The sequence below is a fragment of the Eschscholzia californica genome, unplaced genomic scaffold (genome assembly GCF_041429995.1).
Source record: "Eschscholzia californica isolate CP2 unplaced genomic scaffold, dmEscCali1.0.p SCAF_5, whole genome shotgun sequence".
In the NCBI taxonomy this organism is placed as follows: domain Eukaryota; kingdom Viridiplantae; phylum Streptophyta; class Magnoliopsida; order Ranunculales; family Papaveraceae; genus Eschscholzia; species Eschscholzia californica.
In genome coordinates, this window is record NW_028238472.1 from 37,452,054 (window position 1) to 37,473,987 (window position 21,934).

The window sequence follows — 21,934 nt, forward strand, 5'->3', positions numbered from 1 at the left end:
TTTTGCTGAGCTTTCTCTACGAACACAAATAAGTAGGTTTCTTTTGATCATTAATATTGTAGAACTTGTTGATAATTAGATGTGGCTTCTTAGGGATGATATTTTAATGTTTTATACTTCATTATGAAAGGATTTTGCTGATTTTTCTCTACTAACACAAATAAGCAAGTTTCTTTTGATCAGTAATGTTTTATATTTCATATAATGTACTAGTCTTCCCAATTTCTTGTAAATTCAAATTTGACCCCCTTTTTAAAGATAAATTTCTTAAAAAAGGGGTTTCCCTCTCTCTCTAGAAATTCTGGCGAAGGGAAACCCCTTCGCAGGAGTTTCTAGAGAGAGTGAATTTTTTTTTTTTTATCTTTCCAGATCGCCGGCCGAAAATTTTTCCGACCAGCGAACTGGTCTGAGAAGACAGAAACAGGGGTTGGGAGAGAGAGAGGTGAGGTGGGGAAAGAGAGAGGTAAGGTGGAGAGAGAGTGAGGTGAGGTGGAGGGTTTTTTATTTTGAAACATATAATTTGTAGGAGGGGTAATTAAGGAATTTATCTTAAAAAATGGGGCCAAATTTGAATTTACAAGAAATAGGGGGCCAAGAAGGAAGCTAGCTGGTCACAAAGTAGGGAGCCAAACAGGAATTAACTCTTTTTAAAATTTCGACAAAAAAAAACGGGACTACGACCCCGAACCCCCGTAAAAAGACACGTAATGTAAATAGTTTGTAATTCATCAAAATGTAACATACATGGTGTACATAAATTGAGTTCCTTGAATTAACATCTAAGTTGCAAAAGGATTCTAAATTTATTTATTTGGTGACTTTACAATCTGGTATTCAGTGGTTTGTAAACTGATTTGCAGTGATTTGCAAATTGATTTGCAGTAGTTTGCATTATGGTTTGCAGTGGTTTGCATTGTTGTTTGAAAACAAGTCAGTTTCAATTATTTTTTTCAAAATATTCACAACATACTCACATGTTTATATAAATATTTTTCAATAGATGCAGGAGGAACGAAAGATTAAATCTTTTTTGAAAGATTAGTTCTTCATTTTTTTTATTCTAATAATTATTTTTAAAATTTCTACAAAAAAGAACGAGGGCTACGCCCCCGAACCCCTGTAAAATAATGTGTGAATTTATCAAAATTGAAGGATATGCAAGTATTTCCAAAAGTAATTTCCATCGAAGTTGCGAAAGGATTCTGAATTTTTTGATGACTTCGCAATCTGGTATGGAGTGGTTCCAATATGGTATGCAAACTGAATTGCAATATCGTTTGCAATATGGTTTGCAAACTGATTTGCAATATGATTTGCAAACTGATTTGCAATATGATTTGCAAACTGATTTGCAATATGATTTGCAAACTGATTTGCAAACAGATTGGCAATACGGTTTGCAATATGGTTTGCATACTGATTTGCAATATGGTTTGCAAACTGATTTGCAATATGATTTGCAAACTGATTTGCAAACAGATTGGCAATATGGTTTGCAAACTGATATTCTATATGGTTTGCAAACTGTATGATCAGCTGCGAAGACCAAGATTTAAGGTTCACATACTATTATAAGCAATTACACCGACATTGTTCATCCAATAAAAATGAAGACACTATATGCAAAAAAGGCAAGTGAAAGCTAAGAGCATCTCCAATGGGACACTCAATCTCTAACACTTAGAGTGCCACATATGACTTTTTGAAATTTTTGTTTAAAAACCATCTCCAATGGAACACTTTGTTAGACACTCTAATATGAGATGGACACATTTATTATAGAGTGTCTAGAGAGAGAAACTCTAAAATGAGAGTGTCTACTTGAGACTCTCTAAGTGTTACTTTATCATTCCAACCAATAGAAAACCTTGTTTTTCAACTACTTTTTATCTATTGGATTGAGGAGGGACATGTGTATTAAGTATAGAGACTTTCGAGACCTCCATTGGAGACCAACAAAAATTAGAGTGTCTCTATATTGACATTTAGGAAAGAGAATCTCTTTTCACCCTTGACACTTAGGATTTTTAGAGTGTTTGTTAAGTGTCCCATTGGAGATGCTCTAATGAAAACTAATTTATGAATTAAATTGACATGTCTTATTGTTAAAAAGTAATAATGTAATGAGAACTGGTTCAAATATCACGTTTATAAGTCTTCTTGTTGTGACCAGATGTATGACACACGCTACACTTTATCGACCTCTTCCACTTTGCTCCACTGTTTGGTATCCTCTTTTACCTTGGTCTTCCAGGTTTCTTCTTCTCAGTCGGTGGTAAAGCAATAAGCTCGTCGGGATGATGATTCGGAAGATCATAATCAACCACAGGTTCAATAACTTTCTCGTACGACGCACAATAATGAGAAGCACGATAGAAATCACTAATAAAGTCGTATGGACTATAACCTGCACCTGAAATATAACATAGAGCATGATAGCAAGGAAAATCGTGTACTCTCCAATACCCACAACTACATGTACGATTCTCAAGGTCCACTCGAAAAGATCTACCATCAACAACCTCAAAAGTCGAGGATGAAGCCCGTACTGCTCTAAAAACTCTACCTTTATTCAAATCTTTATGAAGTTCTTTTTCCATCTCCGGTCCAAGAACAGTGGTCCAACTATACCCAAGATCACGTCTAGTAAAAAACCAAAACCATCAATTTTTTGCGAATGTAGTCAACCAAAGGTGTGATTGGATAACTGCGACTTTCTAAAATCCATGAGTTAAAACTCTCAGCTATGCTGGAACATGTATCACCATATTTGTTGCATGGAAAGTAAGCATTTGCCATTTCTCAATAGGTGTTGTCCTAAGAAATGCTTCGAAAGATTGGTCACCAACAGTTTTTAACTCTTCAAAAAGAGGTTTGAACTCTAAATAGTTTGGTGCATAAGCACATCGAGTGAAAAGATCAAGGATGTGAGACGATGCATAGTTATTATCTCTTGTTCTAGTAGATATATTATGCTTTAAATGCCAAACACAATAATCATGGTGACTCGAAGGGAATACAGTAGATATACCATTTATAAGCCCAGGATGTCTATCAGTAAGAAATGTGTAAGTTCTTTCGGCGCGGGAATAATCTTATAAAGAATCTCCAAAAACCACAACCAGTTAGTTTGATTTTCCACATCAACGAGGGCAAATGCAAGTGGATAAAAACCTTCAAAAACAATAAAAGGAACAACACTATAATCAACATGTTTGCAATGCATTTGTAGAAGAGTTGCAAATCAGTTGGCATAGTCTTGCAAATCATTTTGCAAAGTCTTGCAAAATCAGTTTGCAAAGTCTTGCAAGTCAGTTTGCAAACCAATGCAAATCCGTTTGCAAACCACAATGCAAATCAATTTGCAAATCAATGGAAATCAATGCAAACTACAATGCAAATCAATTTGCAAACCAATACAAATCAATTTGCAAACCAATGCAAATCAATTTGCAAAGCACTGCAAACCAGTTTGCAAAGTAATGCAAATCAGTTTGCAAAGGCTTGCAATGATTTGAACAAAATAAATACAAGAACAAAGCTGAAAAGAACATGTTTTACCTCCTTCGACATTCTTGCCCGTTGCAGCTAATAAACATCCACTAAACTTTCCTTTAAAAAATGTTGCATCTAAATAAAGAATCAGACGACAAAATCTTAATCCATGAATACAAGCCCCAAATGCAACAAATAAACGCTGAAATTCTTTCGAATTAGGGGCAATCTCAAGTTTCACAAAACTATTTGGGTTACTTCTTTGTAGAGCATCAACATAAGAAACTAAATGATGATAAGACGATGATGCATCCCCGTGAATATCCTTCGAAGCTAGTGTCTTGCCAGTATAAGAGTAATAGTAACTAACATCAAACCCATATGTATTCAATATATAATCAATAATTTGCCTAGGCTTGATAGATGGATCACTTTGAACACTATGCATTACTAATGTTTTTATAAAAGCTCTTGTGAAACGACGTTTCTTAATGTCTTTTAGTCCAGCACCACAAGTATGACAATTATTCATCGTTTTGATAACAAAGATATCACTCTATTTGGAGAATTTCGTGGAATGAATTCCCCATTTACACCAGTTTCTTTTCTAGCACATTCCACTGTAACCCTATAAGGATCATTTTTTACAAAATGAAATCCATAACCCAACTCAAGAGAGTATTTTATTAACTCCATACATATTACATGTACACCACCTGGAAATTTCTGACCTACATGTTTAAAATTGAATGCCCAAGTACTAGAAAGTAAAGGAACAACACTTGGACTTGTGTTATGATTTGATGATGACGCGGTAGTAACGATAGGTGAAGAACAACTTGCATGATTTGTAACAGTAACTTTTATTTCAATAAGGTGAATATGTTTCGCCAAATAATAATAAAATATTGAGTTTAAATGTAAATCAGAATCTACCTTCATAACTTGGTTGTTTATTTCGCAACTCAATTCGAAAAGTGATGGAGTCAAATCATTCCATTGTTTGCATAAGAACTCTTTCAAATGGAGTATAGTACTATCACTTCCAATCTTGAAACAAACAAAATCACCCACATGTTGAAATACTCCAAGAACGGTCGGAACCATCAAACTGTAACAAAGAAACAGTTATGAGTTATTATAAGGGTCCGTTTGATACGTTAGCATGTATGGGTAAGAAAATCGATTTCTTTCTCGTGGGTAAGAAAGTCAAGATTTTCTTACCCAAAGTATATTTTTTTGTGTTTGATAAGTTAGGAAAATATCGAACTGATCTGGAGTTTTGACATGGGTTTTTTAGGAGAGAGAAAGAGTCGCGTGACGTCAGCCATGCGATTCTCCCCTTTCTCCTTTCCCCCAAATAGAAAACCCTAATTTCATCCCAATAACCCCAAATCCCATAGTTCTCAAGCTCATTCTACAATAATATCTCAACTATAATCATCTATAACCAATTAATAAGTAGGTTTAATGACAAGAATCCACTGGTAAGAAAATCAAGACACTTTTAGCCCTCTTTCCACAATCACGAGGCAGGAACAACAAGTTTTAAACAAAAGGAAGAAGAAGATATGATCTACCTAGGGAACTAGCACAAAGAAGGAAGAAGATCAAAACAAAATCAACGCTATAATCAAGGTTTGTCAATAACTGAATTAATTTCGTCTTAAATGTACTTTGTAGATGTGTCAACACTAATCTGAGAGAATTGGACTGTTCATCGCCCAAACCACTTGCATGCGCCGAACTGAATGCCAAGCTGACTCCTGGCTGCCTTTCACCGGTTGGGTTTTTGATTCCTCCAAGTGTTAGTTCCTTCTCTTGTTCCCGAGAAGCACGAGTGTAATGATGCTTCTTTTCGTCTGAATCTAACCTTGGTGGAGATTCCAAAGTCGGCTTTAGGCTGTTATACCCAAATGCATTCTTATATTCCCATGGTTGTTTCCACCACTATTAATTACCTCATAACTTCCAACCAGACTAAATTTCTCCTCTGCCTCTTCTACCTCTTCATATTAATGTCGTCCCCTTCATCAGAGTTCAACATAGACAAACTTACTAAAAGTATGGCCTTACAACTTAACCTTTCGGATTATGGAAACCTCACCATCACTTACTGTGACGCCCCGTGTCCCAAAATAGACACGACCACGCCCCGGCAATTCACAGACGAGACAAAAATCCGGCAGAGTCTCCTCTGTAAATCGAACCGGTCGCACCTGTAACCTGTCATGCAAACCATATATTCGCATACACATACACAACGGAAGCTAAAATGAAACATAATTAACTAACAGACTCTGGTTCCAAGCCGAACCACCAGAACTCGGTCAACTCATCCTGAACAACACCGTACATCCCTGTACAACCTATGTGATACATATATATTTATATTACATGGTGTTCAGTGTATAAAAGTATAACTTCGAAGATAAATCAAAACCGAAATGAAAAGGAATAACACCAAAGTGGCACCGCGCCACAACCCCTGCAATCCATCTGCTAACCCTGACGCTGCAGATGCTTCTAACTAGGAACCTGCATACTAACACACTGGTAGGGGGTCAGTAACTCACCGACACGAGTTAACTGGTAGAGGAGTCCCAAAACAAAACTGCGATAAACCTTTTCTCGAGTCAAATATGCACACATATAAATATATATCAATCCTAATACTAGCATACAATAGCAGACTTAACTGCCCACCCTTGGTATGCCTCTCAATTAACAGAGAGTTACCCAGAGAATTCTATAGTACTTTGGCTAGTACCGTCCCATTTCCGGCACTAACCAAGGTACTCAAATTCTCTCGAGAAAGTGGCTTACCCCTAGGTAGGTAAGCCCCTCTCCCACTAGGCGACTCCACAGTCATTGAAAAGCTAACCTCGTGATAAATATATACACCTAGCTTAACTAGATACGTTTTAGCTTCACCGAAGTCGAATAGTCAGGTCGTCCCTCCAGTGTTCGTGTTGGGACGAAAAGCATATTCTCATCGGTACCCTAGCATGCAACTATTTCTTCTGGTTATAGAAAAACATTTATTGTGTCAACCGCCGAGATAATACTCTTTTTTTTTTGTGAAAACATCCTTCACCCACAATCTCAGCAGATTCAGAACTCACCCATTACGCCCTCGACTGAGATAGGCTTTTTAAAACATTATTTATCTTGTCACACAGAAGTGGCACACAACACAGAGTCATATCATAACGTGCAGAGGGATCCCAATCACCAAACCAGTCGGGCGGTCAGAGGTGTACAGCCTCTGAGCCCCGAGGGTAAGAACAAACAGGCTTACAGTCCAATCGAGCGGTCAAGGGTAGCAAATCCCTGAGCCCCGAGAGTCCAACCTAAACGAGAATCCTGGCCAGAGAGTGGAGCACTACAACTGCCAAGACCCTCATGACTCGTTTCAGTCCACTTCACCAATCACATACAACATACGAAATCGTTACGTTTTCAAAACATCGATATACAATCCGTTTAGAAAACCATTTCTCTAGAAATCATTTGTAAGATATTTTTCATATATAAACCATCACATCAATAAGGAAAGTTCACGATAACAGTTCCATTGAAAACAGAGTCTAAATCGTTAACCCATCAATAATCAATAATCCAAACCAACGATACTATTTTCATTGAAATCAAGGGTTTAAATCATGCATATATGATCACCTACCATCTACATATAATGATGCATGCATATCTCCTACTTCTAGCATGAATCTAGACAATAGTATAAAAGAAAACAAGAGGTATCCCCTACCTAGCGATGCAGGACTCCGTCCTCATCCGATTTGCTTCGAGCATCTTGCTCCCAACTCGTTTCGGCTTTCCTTCTGACCTCCTAGACAAAGATAAACTTAGATTCCTCGACAAGAATCTTAAGATGACATAAATAACTCTGAAAAGACAATACGACAAGAGGGACAAAAGAGACTTGACTCGCATTAACATCGGAAGACCCCGAGTGACTCTATTCTGTCTTAGATTCATTCTCGTCACAATTTAGTCCCAATTCAAGCATATCTTATATCGTTGAAAAGCTACTTCAGTTTCTAACATTTCAGTACTTAGTATCTCGGTCAAACTTAAAGTGTACGGTCCTCGAAATAGCAAAATACAAACAGCAGCAAATCTGAATTTCCTAACAGCGCGTTGCGCGCTATAACAGTCATAAATCTCTCATCGCTGATCGGTTTCAGTCCATTCTTTCGTCTTCGGAAAGTTTATCTCATCTACAATGTTTTGCTCTCAGGTGGTTTCTCTTAATTCCCCCTCAAACATCTCCGAAAACCACAAACTGTACGCAGCAGTGCATCAGTTTCACTGATCGTACGCTGCGTGTTCTAACGGTCATATCTTTCTCATCCAAACTCGAAATAACATGTACCACACCATTTCGGAAAGATAACATCCTAATCTACGAGTCTCGTGTTTCCGGAAAATCCGTCCGAACAATCTACAAGGCCAGAAATACTAAAACAGTGGACTGCTCGTAACAGTCCCTCACACAGTTGTTTGATCGATAATCAAACACCATTAACCTCTCCAACATCATTTAAATCTCGTAATTAACTAATTCCCTTCCATATTAACCTTAAAATTCCATTGACTATGAAAAATCCCTAAATTTCATACTCATAAACCCTAGATTTTAGAACATGATCAATTAAATCAATTTGGGTGAAATTAACATCATTTACCTTCTCTTTGATGTTGTCCCTTTGATTTCTTTCATCACTTCTTTATCTCTACACATGCAACAATAAACCTCCATTAAAACTAGTTAATTCATCTCACAATCATCACCTAGAGAGAGAAAGTAAGAATTCTTACCAAAGCTTCCATAAAACCTAGCTCAAATCCCATCTTCCATCCTTGAATCAACAAATCAAGCATTTCCCCTTTGAAATTCTACCCGAATCTTCTCTTTGACCAATTTTTCCTACTCCAAAAACCCAACACCACTCTTGAACTCGGTTGCAAGATGAAAGAAAACCCGGTTCTGATATTTTTCCCATTAAACAGCCGAATTTCATTTTTAGTCCCTGATTTAGTACTGATTGCGAAAAGACCCCTGATTCTGACCCGATTGCACATTTAGTCCCTGATTTCACTTAGTCTGAATCCAGAATGGTCCCTCATCTAACTTCAACTCGTGGGATGTTACACTTACCCTAAGCCCTTTGAGATTAAAGAGCTACAGGAGATTTCTTCGGGTTTTGTGGCTAGATTATGCTGCCATTATGAGTATGGGATAGGATTTATCAGGAGGTATCTCTCTCATCAATTTAAGTTTTTTAGAGAATGCAAGATTGACCCCCTCAATTTAGGACATAACTTTTTCATTATCCGTCCTAGAAAACTCATAGTGATGAATGAGATTAATCAGGGTCGACCTTGGATCATTCGAGGGCCATTGGTAGTCATGCAGGAAATAGATTTCCCTCTTAGTGGTGAGGTGTCCGAGCTCATGCAGGAGCCTATGTGGTGTAGTTTCACTGGTCTTCCTTCATCCATCCAGAATCATCATGATCTTGAGATTATTTTTTCGTGTATGGGATACATCATGCAGGTACAGCCTAAAAACTTTAGTATGGTTACAAACTCATACATAAGAATTCAATTTATGTATGATGTTCGCACCCCTCTTCTTGCCACTTCGAACTCAATCTTTACTGATGGAGGATAGCCAGTCAAATTTAGCTATGCCAAATTCCCTAAAGCCATATGCCATGTCTGTCGGATCATAGAACACCCCATCACTCCATGCATGAGAGCAAACCCTCACCCTGTGTTCACTCCTATGGAAACTAACCAACCACAACCTATCACCCCAGCCCACTGGGCGCTCTCTGTCGCCAACTCTTCTGTCAATTCTAATCCTCATATCCCTCCTCACGAGTTATTCCAGCAAAGAGGCAAAAGAAAGGAAGGTCAGACTTTAATAGAGGTTAAAATTGAAGAAGGAGAATACAGAAACAACATGAAGAAGAAACAGAGAGAGATGTTCAAAGGTGGTAGCTCTTCTGGTGCTTTTAGTCGACCTAACTGGACGTCAAGTAATTCTTCCGACTCTCTGAGTCTCTTTCCTATCATCCCTGCCAATTAGTACTGCCCCTCTCCTGAGTCCATTGACAGTCAGGAGGAGCGAAGAAGACACATTTTCGCGGATTCTCTCTTTGAGTCTTCTGGCAACATTTCTGAAGCAAGGGAAGGAGGTCCAATTCTCACTCATTATCCAGCAGGAATAGTGTTTAGTCATATAGGTTTTATTTTGGTTTTCTGTGTTATGTATGATCTTATTAGGTTTTTACTGGTTAATCTTGTTTTGATTTTTGTTTTAACTGGAGATAATCCTTGGCTAATATAAGATAGTCAAGTGATATTAGGTATTTTGTGTCTCTACCTCTTATGGTAGCTTTTGTTAAGTTTGAAAGATCATCTAGCTATAATTATCTTTCTTTGTACTCTTTTCTAGTTTAATGTTTAGTGACTCATTTCAGTTATAGTTTAATTTTAATTGTTTAGTGTTTTATTTCTGTTATAGTTTTTGGCCAGGGTTATTTCTAGAGTAATTTTAGGTTAGTTTAATTTTAATTGTTTAGTCTTATCTTCTGCAGCTCTTTCTCTTGTTAATTATATTTTATTCCTTTTCTTTTGGTAGCCAGTTTTAATAGTTTATTCTTCTTTCTAGTAAACCCTGGGAGTGCCTTTATATTGGGCTCTCCGAAAATTGGCTTAATCCTAGATTTTAGGATGTCTAATAATACTCCCACCATAGAAAACCCATTCATATTAAGTTGGAACGTGAGGGGAGCTTCCTCTTTCCTCACCAAAAAACACTTGCTTAATCTTATTTTGCATAATCAGCCTGACATTATATTCCTGTCAGAGACCAAGAATAAATCCATTAATATGAACAAAAACATCCCCCTCCAGAAAAACTACTCGTGTTACTACGTTGATCCCATTAACAAAGCTGGAGGCCTGGCACTTTACTGGAAGCATCATCTGAACATAAAGATTACTTACTCGGATAACAACATCATTCAAGCGGAGATGCATAATAACAATGTTCACAATCCCATAAAACTTACAGGTTTTTATGGATCCCCATACAACAAGAACAAGCTTAAAACCTGGAAGACCCTTAGTCATCTCAATCAAGATAAAGACATCCCTTGGATTGTGATCGGAGATCTGAACTGCATACTGGACCCCATGGAGAAAAATGGGGGATCAAATGGATCCAACTCCCTCACCACTAAAATTCTGGAGATCATCAATGAGCTTGGGTTATTGGACATGGGTTACCAAGGCAATCCCTACACATGGAGCAACAAACAATTCGGAGAACATCTGATACAAGAGAGACTAGACAGAGCTCTAGCTAATCTACCGTGGCTTCAACAATTACAATCTTCGGGTGTCACTCATCTGGAAGCGGTGGGGTCTGATCACCTGCCCATTCTTCTGGATAATAGAGTTCTTAGTCAGAATAGGCCTAAACCCTTCAAGTTTCTCAGAACTTGGATGACACACCCAGACTGCTTCAACTTCATAGCAGATAATTGGAATATCATTAAGAGCAACCAATACCAGAATAACATCCAAACTGATCTTAAGAAGCTGAGCAAAAAGCTTACTAACTGGAACAAAAAAGTGTTTGGCAACATAGAGAATAACATTAAAAGGGTTACCAAGAAGATTGTAGACACCCAGTCCAAAGAGGAATACAATAAACTTAACATGGAATTAGAAGAGCTTTACAATCAACAAGAAAGTCTATGGAAGGAAAAATCGAGAAACAATTTCATTACCTTGGGAGATAAAAATACCAAATACTTTCACTCCCAAGCCATCCAACGTAATAGAAGCAACAAAATCAGTGCTATCAAAGACAATAACGGAGATTTGAAGGAAGACGTTAAAGACATTCAAGATACTTTCACCTCCCATCTTCTCAACATCAGCACATCTATAAACCCTCGGGTAGACCCTAATACCCATAACCTGTTCAATCAATCTATATCTCTTGTCCAGAACCAAGAGCTTTTGGCTATCCCTAGCAAAGATGAGATTGACTGGGCTATCCAAAGTCTGAAAAAGGAAGCAGCCCCAGGCCCAGATGGATACCCCCCTTTTTTTTCCAGTCTAACTAGGATACGATTAGTTCGGACATTTATGACCTGGTTAAAAACTTCTTTCAGACAGCTTACCTACCCCGAGAGATTAACCACACCCATATCTGCCTCATTCCCAAAACGCCCACACCTCAAACCCCAGAGGACTACCGCCCGATTAGCCTGTTTAATACTACCTACAAAATCATCACCAAGTTGCTAGCTGAGAAATTTAAAAAAAAACTTTAAACCCGATTATCTCCCCTTTCCAAGCAGCTTATGTCCCGGGAAGACAGATCAGAGACAACATCATCATGGGACAGGAAATAATCCACTCATTCAAGAAAATGAAAGGTGCGGTAGGATATTTCAGTCTCAAGTTAGACATGTCAAAAGCTTTCGATAGGCTTGAATGGAAATACATTACGGATATCATGGAAAGCTTAGGTTATGTCGAACATTGGATTCAGATGATCAATACTTGTATTTCGCCATCTTCTATGTCAGTTCTCATTAATGGCCGTCCAGGACAGGCTTTCTACCCTACTAGAGGCATTAGACAAGGAGATCCTCTATCGCAATTTCTCTTCACGATTGCCATGGAAGGCCTTAGTCGAAAAGTAATGTCGGAAAACAGCCAAGATAGGTTTTTGGGATTCCCGACTAATCACTCTGATCTTGAGATCTCGCACCTCCTTTTTACAGACGATTGCATCATCTTCGGCAAAAACACTATCGACAACATTCATAACCTGAAAAATATCCTTCAAGACTTCTGTGATAACTCGGGTCAAATGATAAACTATGCGAAGTCCAACATTTTCTACTCAAAGAATTTGCACCCTAAATTCAAACGCCTCATTATGCGCACTCTCAAAGTCAGACATGTCTTCACATCAGAGAAATATCTGGGGGCGCAGTTATTCATTGGGGTCCAGAAGACTGAGGTTTTCAAAGACATCCTTGAGCATATTAAGAATAAACTGAACAATTGGAATCACACATTTTTATCCCAAGTTGGGCGCACGGTGGTCATTTCGGCCATAGCTGCAGCCGTACCCCGATATCAGATGCAATGCTTTGCAATTCCCAAAGGGATAAGCAAAAGCATCAAGTCCGTTCAACGGAATTTCTGGTGGGGTAAGTCGAAAGGTATATGCACTAAAGCATGGTCATATATTTGCCTCCCAAAAAGAAAGAGAGGGCTAAGGATTCATTTGCCAGAGATAGACAACACAGCTTTACTTTCCAAGATGGCCTGGAGACTCAAAGCTGAACCAGAAGCGATGTGGGTTAAACTCCTCAAAGCTAAATATTTCCCTCATTCCGATACCCCTGGCCCGACGAAAGCTCATCACTCTTGGAACTGGAAAATCATAAGAAAGCACTTCAACTTCATCGAAGACCTTTCCACTTGGGAGGTGAACTCTGTAAATGATATTAACATTTGGACCGATAATTGGATCCCAGAGATAAATGGAACGGTTCCAAATAACTACAACTCCAATCTGACTAAAGTAGCACAACTTATCACCAACAATAATTGGAATAATGAAGCCCTCAATGCAAACTTTGATGCCAACACTCAAGAACTTATTAAAGCTATCCCAGTGAATAGTGAAGGAAAAGATCAACTTAAATGGAAGCTAACCAAAACGGGGATATTTACGGTCTCATCTATGTACCAGCACTTAATCACCAACACCATCAGCCAGAATCCTAACACCCATAACTGGAAGTTCATATGGTCGCTTCCGACCATTCCTAGAATCAAGAACTTTATCTGGAAAATCTGTACCAAAGCTCTCCCTGTTAGAGAGAGAATAGGAAATACATAGACAACAACACTACATGCCCGAACTGTATTAATATCGAATCCATCGAACATGCGCTTTAGCTAAAAATGTATGGTTCTATTTTAATATCATCTCAGAGAATATTTTTTCCATATCGGATTGGATTTTCTCGTGGGAAGAAAATGCTCATCTCTGTTATACGAAGGAGAATATTCACTTTTCCAGTATTCTCTGGATTGTATGGAAAGCTAGATGCGGCTACTGCTTTCAACACGAAATCAATGATCTTAATAAAATCATCAAAATGATTGAAAACTTTTGGAGAATCAACAAAAAACCGGAGAAAAACAAACACAAAAAGAACGATAAATGGCAACCCCCTTCAAATAATTGTATCAAAATTAATGTAGACGCATCGTTTATGAATATAAAATCTAATATAGGAATCAGCTTAATTGCTCATAATGCAGAATCTAAATTTATCGAAGCTCAGGTGAAATCAGATAGAGCAAGAAACAGCGAAGAAAGCGAGGCTATGGCAATCCTTCTCTCGGTATAGAATGGGCAATAGAAATGAATCTTAAGGATATCATAATAGAAAGTGACAACATGAATCTCATCAAACACCTTCAGAACAATAAGCATGCAGTGCAATGGCAATCACTCATCCACATCAACAAAATCCAGAAATGCAGAAAAGATTTCCAGACGATTAAATTCAATTACACCAAAAGAGAACTCAACTCGAATGCAGACAATAAAAAAGGTAGGAAATCATTTGAAATAAATCCTAAGGGCACTTGTATATATTACTATTCGCAGCCATGTTTTTGCATGTAACTGGGCGCCTACTACAAAATACTCGGGGTGCCTATAGTCTTCCCCAATTATATCCCTCTTCCCCGTTCTATCTCTCTCGCTCCCAATTCTATCTCTTTCCAAAAAAACAAATCAACAAGCTTTCCATAATCAGCAAGCTCTCCATCAATTTAGGTTACGAGATTAGGGTTATAAGAAGCAATTAAAGTTACAACATCAACTTGTTTCTAATTTTATCTCTATTGAGTATTGATGTTGTGTTGTTCATGGGAAACAATCAGATTTTCAGGAATTAGGGTTTGTTCATGTTCAAACAAAGTGGATGAGGATTTAAATAGATGAGGTCAGACTAAGAAAGAACATACAGTTCCATTTGCTTCAAACATCAAGCTTCATCAAACAACCGACTTCATCGAGGTTCAAAATTAAACTTCAACAAACAATCGATTTCATGAAGGTTTAACATCTAACTCCAACAAAAAATCGATTTCATGCATGAAGGTTCTAACATCAACCTTCAACAAACAATCGATTTCATCAAGCTTCACAAACAATCGATTTCATCAAGCTTCAACAAACAATCGATTTCATCAAGATTCAACATCAAACTTCTACATATTTCTGGTTCAACACTTTTGATGAAACTTCAACATCCTTAAGGATCATGGAAGCAGTACGATTTGCTTCAACCGATCGATTTTCAATTTGGGTTTACGTTTTTTTATGATTTTTGTTTTCAATTTGGGACTAGAGAGAGAATAAATTCACTGATGGAGTTGGAAATAATGAGACAAAGTAGAGGGAGTTTACCTGGAGAGAAAGTTACGACATAAGTGAGGAGAGAGAACGCGTTATGAACAGTGAGTGAGTGAGAAATCAATTTGACCATCTAATAGGTGGGAAAAAAATTTAGTCCATTTTCACACTTTTCTTTTCTCAAGAAATCGTTTTTCTTACTCACAATGGCGTATCAAACAGACCCTAAATAACAACCGACTATTTGCAAATCAATGCAAAAACAATGCAAACAATTTACAATGTCTTGTAAACCTCTTCCTAACTCTTGTAAACAGAATTAATCTTATAGAACGGAATTTAAAGAAATCAAAATCAAATTGTATTTTCAAATAAATTATCATGAATAACTCTAAATTATTATTCATAACTCATAATCTATTGTGCAAAATATTTCTTATATTTGTTGATGAATGAAAATAAACAACTAAGAAGAAATTATACCTTGAAACAGCAGATTCTCCTTCCATTGTTGTCTATGAGTCCAATAATGAAGAAAACAATGTTAAACCCTAGAAAAATCTTCCAATAGTTGATCAAAACGTACTTTCTCTCTCTAGATTTTTTTTCCAAAAACTAATTGAAAACCATAAAATTCAACTTTTAACACCAAATCCAGAAATTGTAAGCTAAACCTAAAGTAAATTGTTGATTTGATAGAGAAAATCGATCGAAACCCTAGCAAAGCTATCGCCCAACCCACATGTCTCGTTTTTTCTCTCCCACTTAGAAATTATACCAAATCTTAGGGTAGTCGTAAATTTCCCCAAATACAAAGGTTAATTAAGGTATAAAAAATGAGGGGCTTTTAAAATTGTCCTTCAAACTTATTTCTAAAGTTTTCATGGTGCCTAGAAGAAGAAAATTTTAATTTGTCTTTTTAACAAAATAAATTTCCTCCTTAACAAAAAAAAAAAAACAAAATAAATTTCCTGAATTTCAAACTTGCAAAAAAATACTATACCCATAAGGTTGGTTTTCAAAATTCTCTAATAGAACTTGTGAACCAATAACCCCCCTTAACTAATTTTCTATAACAAGAAAGTGTATTTCATTTGGTGGCTTTATTTAGAACATTTTGTCATGACCATCCATGCAGAAGAAAAAGGGACTATTAACGATCACAAAATCAATGATTTCTGTTGGCAAAGAAAGAAAGAAGAAAATACTCCATAGAAACAAGAGCTAGAAACCAGAAATTAATGAGAAACCAGAATTACATGAAATGAGTTCTTGAGAGATCAATTTTTTGTGATCATTTTCAAGACAAGAAAACAAGAAAATGGTGAATCCATTTGTAGAACGAGCGACAAGCGATAAGCTAATCGGTCCTGATTGGGCAATGAATGTTGAAATTTGCGATGCTATGAACCGCGATCCTGGGTAAATTGGTTATCCTAATATCTCCTTCTTAAGTATTCAATCTGATGCAAATAGAATTTTTTTTTAATATGATTCTGAATTTTAATAGGCAGAAGAAATAGCATTAAAACAATGTGTTAGTTTCTATTTGGAAACTCTAAAAAGAACAGATAAATGTCAATTTAATTGGTGAATAGAGAGGTATAGTTCTTGAGAGTTATATGGTTTCTTAGGGAGTTATCAAATTAGAGTATAACTATCTTGCAAGGTTTTGTTGTATTAGGGTTTGGTACCTTAAGATTAAATCTGTAGTTGTGCTGCATTGCATAGGCAGGAGGGTTAGAGTTTCCCATCCTCAAATCAGGTTTAAACCGTATATAGGCTGCAGGTAAGCGGAAGCGGGGATGCCCGTACACGTGAGTGTGTCATAGATGGTAGGTCCGAAACTATAGAAGGGTCGAGCTCGACTACTACTGATTCCTCTTATAGAGATCTTAATAGGTTGATATATTTGGATTTAACTAATTAACCCGGTTCATAATATCCATTAGAGTAGCCTGTATAGATGAAGTAGCAGAAAATTCAGAAATTTTTTAGATTTATGTCCAAAACTTAGAAAACTCGAAAGGTCACAGAGAATATAAGAAATACTGAAATTTTATTGATAAAACTTAATGCATTAAATAACTACTGAGTACCCTTTATATAGTATTAGGGTTTCCTAACCCTAATCAAATTCGAATTAACAACTTCTAAATAAATAAATTACGTAATATCAATAACATTGAGTACCATCTATAAATTGGCTTTAATTAATTAGTCTAGATGTAGAACTTTAGAGGTCAATAGAGAATATGTAGAGAGTTTCTTAGAGATCTTTGAAGCATTAAACCATGGTTCTAGTTGGAAAACGAGAAATGTCATCTTGTCTAGACATCCATTACGAACGCTTAAATAAATTAGAACGTCCACAAAATTTCTTATCACAACTTAGACGACATTGGCACATTGCATATTCGGGTGAATCTCAATGTCTATCATGGATGACTTTTCATCTTTGTATTTGGAAAACCATATTTTTCTAATTTTGCAAGCTAACAATCATCTACAATTTGATGTTTGTTATTGGGTTTCATCAGGCAAGTAAAGGATGTTATTAAAGGCCTTAAAAAGCGGCTTAAAAGTAAAAATCCGAAAGTCCAAGGTCTTGCTCTCACAGTAAGCATCACTACAACTCTTTCTAAATGTCTTCAACTCTTAAACTACTTGACCCTGGAAACATTTCTATTTGTTACCTTCTTATCGAAAATTTATGAATAAGATCTTGAAGAGAACTAACTTGGTTGTACTTTCTTTACTTCAATATTCAAGCTACTGGACACTCTTCTAAAGAACTGCACAAACATAGTCCTTAATCATATTCTGGAGAAAGATATTTACGTCGTGTTGGTGAAGTTGGGAAGGAAGAAGGTTAAGATTGTTCATTTCTTGGCTAGTAATTTACTTGTGATTATAAATTTATAACGCCTTTTAAGATATTGTTTGTTTCGTTTTGCAGACTGAAAATTCTGTAGCAGATAAGTTAGCGGGCGTATTCGAAACATGGAAAGAAGTTTATGGAAATTCTATGACAGGAAACCTGAATCGTTATGCTGCACATAGGGATTCTGGTGTATGTTTTTTTTTTCATTTGGTATTCGTCATTGTTAATCTTTCATTTCTTTTACGAGTCATATCATTTTCTAATTTCAGCATGCTTTTGGGCCTGTATTTACGAAGAAATCTGATAGGTCTATGCCTATATATACTACTTCTTCAAGGACTCATCCTCATGCATCTTATCCAAGAAATACCAATAATATTGACTCCCGACGAGAAGATGCTGATTCTTCTCTTAGTTCTGAATTTCCAACCTTGAGGTACAGTGAGGTACTATTTCAAATGCTGGCTTAAAAATCTTATTGGTTTATTGATATATATCTTATTGCTTTAGCCTGGAAGAAATTCAAAGCGTGCGTGCACTCGTTGATGTCCTCGAAGACATGCTAAATGCTTTAGCACCAGAGGATAAAGAGGTAATTCCTATACGTGGTGACGAATTCTAAGCAGGTCCAACACGTTTATCTATTTCGTTTCTTGACTTTCTTCTTGATAGTTGAACCTGAATATATATATATTAAGAATATTGTTCGAATATTGTTAGACAGTATTAAGTTCTTTTAAAGCTGTAATATTTTGCATAGACCATGATTTCGACGACCATTCTACAGGGGCTGAGACAGGACGTAATTGTTGATCTGGTTGGACAGAGTCGTTCCTACAAGCAGAGATTACTGCACCTCATCAATGAATCTTCGTGAGTCTCTCTACGTACTCTTCTGATTTTGACGGAGGATACTACTTTATTTCTTTCTAATCATCTAATGAAATTCTTTTGTTGTATTTGTTTTGTTAAGTTCTGCTGAACTTTCTTTTGACATAGTTTATTAGTTTATAAGTTCTTCCAAGGAAATTAAAAGTTAATATCTTCTAGTCTAAGTATCTGAACATCTTTTCTCAACGAGTGTCAAACTCGGAATATAAGTGTTGTTAAGCACAGAAAGTGAGTGCCGAAGCTGCTCGATTGTTACTTGTTTCAGGGATGAAGAGCTAATTCAAGAAGGATTAACACTGAACGATGACTTGCACCATATATTAGCCAAGTATGAAACCATGGTTTCTGGAACTCCACACAAAGTAGAAAAGGGCAAAACCGACGGGCCACTAGTGGATATCGAGGATCTGATTGTTACAACTGAAGATCATCCTAAGCTGCAAAATAATAGGTAATAGATCTACTTTTATAGGCTCCTCTCTTGTGTTACTTTATGAATGGTAGCTCAATATTGCCCTCACTTTTGCACTAAAGGCCAAGCCTAAGAGGTAACAGGTCTTTGCTCCGAGTTGGTGAAGGCTCCACGAGCTCACCCAAATGGCCATCTAAGCTTGAGCGCGTACCTATAGTCTAGGCTTTCAAAGCTCCTCGAATGATATGGGACTATCACAATTCTATATCTATGTATCAACTTCACCTGAAAAGCTAAGAGTTTGCACCAAATGGATTTCACAATTGTTTCAGTTTGTTGGAAAAATTAAACATCTATACTATATAACAAAGGGGCATTAGTACATCTCAAACTGAAGCATGGAAGTGCATATATATATATATATATATATATATATATATATATATGAAGTGAATGATGGAAGTATGATTGATCTTTGCAGGTCTAGTTCGAGTGATGCCGCAGCAAATCCTGCTCCTCCGTCTAATGACTCAAGTGCTCCGATGATAGACCTCCTGAGTGGCGAAGATAGTAATTCACCGAAGGCAGAAAACCAACTAGCTCTTGTTCCCGCAAATGAGCCACAACCAACTAGTCCTATATCTCACGCGAACAATATGCTTGCGCTCCCAGACATGTTTTCTCAGTCAAGCAGCACCGCAGATTCTTTGAACTCGCAACCAAACTACCCTTCCATGCAAACATACTCTTCAGCATCACAATTTTATGGTATAGTACATTCTTTTTTTTTCTTGTTCAAATTAGTCAATCAAACCGCAAGCCATGGGCGTTATAGTTTTAGTAAGTAGTAGGTTTTATCCGCTCCGATTTTTTCCGTTAAACAATTTTTACTTTATCGTTTGCTGGGATATTAAGAGAGATAGGCCCCTTTCATATAGGAGTAGTTATCAAGGGCAGGAACAGAATTCTCATAGAGGGGGGCTTGTACTTGAACTTGCCAAGACGCCACTGGGCCCTCGCTCAAGCCGAGTCTGATGAACTCGGCCAAACTGTAATAGTCTCACATTGCTCGCAAGAGTGTCCAGAGACTTGGTTAATAGGTGTACGCTCAAGCTTAGTAAGTACCGAGGCCTTTTGGGTAGGCTTGTGGTGCCTTCGCCAAGAACAAAACCCCGTACCTGTGTGAGGTGGTTAAAGCGGGGCCAATATTGGCAACTGCTAAGGCTTGGGGCGTTACACAAACTTACCTCTTTATTAATTCATTATAATATATCTTTCCCTATGGTGACGAGATTGTGTGTGTGTGTGCGCGCGCGCGTGTGTGTGAGAAGCTCAAGAAGAAGTTACTTATGTATATTTTATATTCTTTGATTTCATTTTAGCGCTCACTTCGATAAAATGTGAATAGGAGGAGAAGCTCAAAACGGTGGCGCACTTCCACGACCACCATGGGAAACTGAGACAACAGACGATAACCAGGCAGTCGGAATTCATCTACCCCAACCACAGCAATTCACTCAGGTTGGAATGTATATTCAGCCAATAACTAGTGATCACTTGCAAAATCAAACAATACAAGGCAACCAACTAACTGGTTTTCCTCAAGGAGGCCAAATGATGGTGATTGTCCCTCACCAAATTAATGGAAACCAAATGGCATTTATAAATCCACAGGCAATGCAGAACCAGCAGTTACAAGGATATGGGTATGATCAAAATCAACAAGTTCAGTATCTTAATCAAAGAATGTATAGTTTATCTGTGAAAGATGAAAATACCACGAGGAACTCATCGTCTGAGACCACTAGTTACTTGGCGATAAATAGGCCACAGAATCCAAAAGATAAGTTGTTTGGGGACCTTGTCGACATGGCAAAACTAAAGCCGAAGAATCAAGATAATGATAAAGGTGGAAATGTGTAAAAGATCTCTGCAGCAGTGTTGTATTTTGTGTATGTTTATATGTTATAAGTATTGCAACAAGAGACTTGTTTGAAAGTTTGGCCTTGCAGATTACTAAAAGATTTGATTTTTTTTTTCCGGAAAAGGTTCAATCGTATTCAAGGTGCCAAGATGGCAACATACACATTATTCTCAGTTGTCCGTTTTGACATTCCGAATATGGGAAACATAGGCCAGGGTCAGAACCGTCAAGTGATTTTAAAACGCGGCTAACATATGGACAAAGAATTATCTTATATGGACAAAATTTTAAGAGCAATACAAAAATTACACATCTTATATGTACAAAAAAAAGTATATGGGACACAATACAGTACATTTTAACTGATAGCCACAAGCAGATTTATTTTTCAAGATAAGTCTCTCCCCTTTCCCATAAGGTCCTTCCGTAAACCCTAGATTAATTTTAGAGAGATAGAGCGTGGTAAAAACATTGTTGAAGAATGCAAAATCAAAAGCACACATGGTTGAAGAACCTTCACAAAGAGAGATACTTTCATATTCAAACCTAAAACATCAAACACGCTAGGTTCTCCATCAACATACTTGGATTTTTGTTAAATAACTCTAAACAATTGGATTTTGGGGAAAGACTTGGAACTAAGATTCTAGGATTTTGGAATCCTAAAAGCCAAGCAATTTGTTGCTTTTAACGTGCAAGGCACATTGCTCTGCTCGTGTCTCGTGGCATCCGAATAAAATTTGGTCAGTCAGATGAGCTGTTACCACGAAATTTGAGGCAAGGAAGCTTCTCACAAAATTTTTGCCTTCATTATGTCGGAAA

General features: G+C 37.1%; 1 protein-coding gene and 2 long non-coding RNA genes across 3 annotated transcripts; 1 reads left to right on the plus strand and 2 right to left on the minus strand.

The window, feature by feature from the left end:
* Positions 1–1,574: 1,574 nt before the first annotated feature.
* On the minus strand, positions 1,575–15,939 carry LOC147538974 (uncharacterized). Its single transcript, XR_015226102.1, has 3 exons — positions 15,485–15,939; positions 2,062–4,606; positions 1,575–1,642 (listed from the first exon to the last, which is right to left on the minus strand). It is a non-coding gene; the product is annotated as an uncharacterized LOC147538974 (long non-coding RNA).
* LOC147538975 (uncharacterized) lies at positions 5,762–8,658 on the minus strand. The gene is made up of 4 exons (XR_015226170.1): positions 8,341–8,658; positions 8,208–8,255; positions 7,268–7,348; positions 5,762–6,048 (listed from the first exon to the last, which is right to left on the minus strand). It is a non-coding gene; the product is annotated as an uncharacterized LOC147538975 (long non-coding RNA).
* A 232-nt stretch (positions 15,940–16,171) lies between the features above and the next one.
* LOC147538976 (TOM1-like protein 9) lies at positions 16,172–21,186 on the plus strand. Its single transcript, XM_086644432.1, has 10 exons — positions 16,172–16,423; positions 17,542–17,620; positions 17,774–17,872; positions 17,961–18,074; positions 18,155–18,321; positions 18,396–18,477; positions 18,673–18,758; positions 19,042–19,227; positions 19,670–19,956; positions 20,597–21,186. Exons 1-10 carry the CDS (start codon positions 16,323–16,325, stop codon positions 21,109–21,111), a joined length of 1,716 nt encoding a protein of 571 aa, XP_086500558.1. The 5' UTR covers positions 16,172–16,322; the 3' UTR covers positions 21,112–21,186.
* Positions 21,187–21,934: the final 748 nt, after the last annotated feature.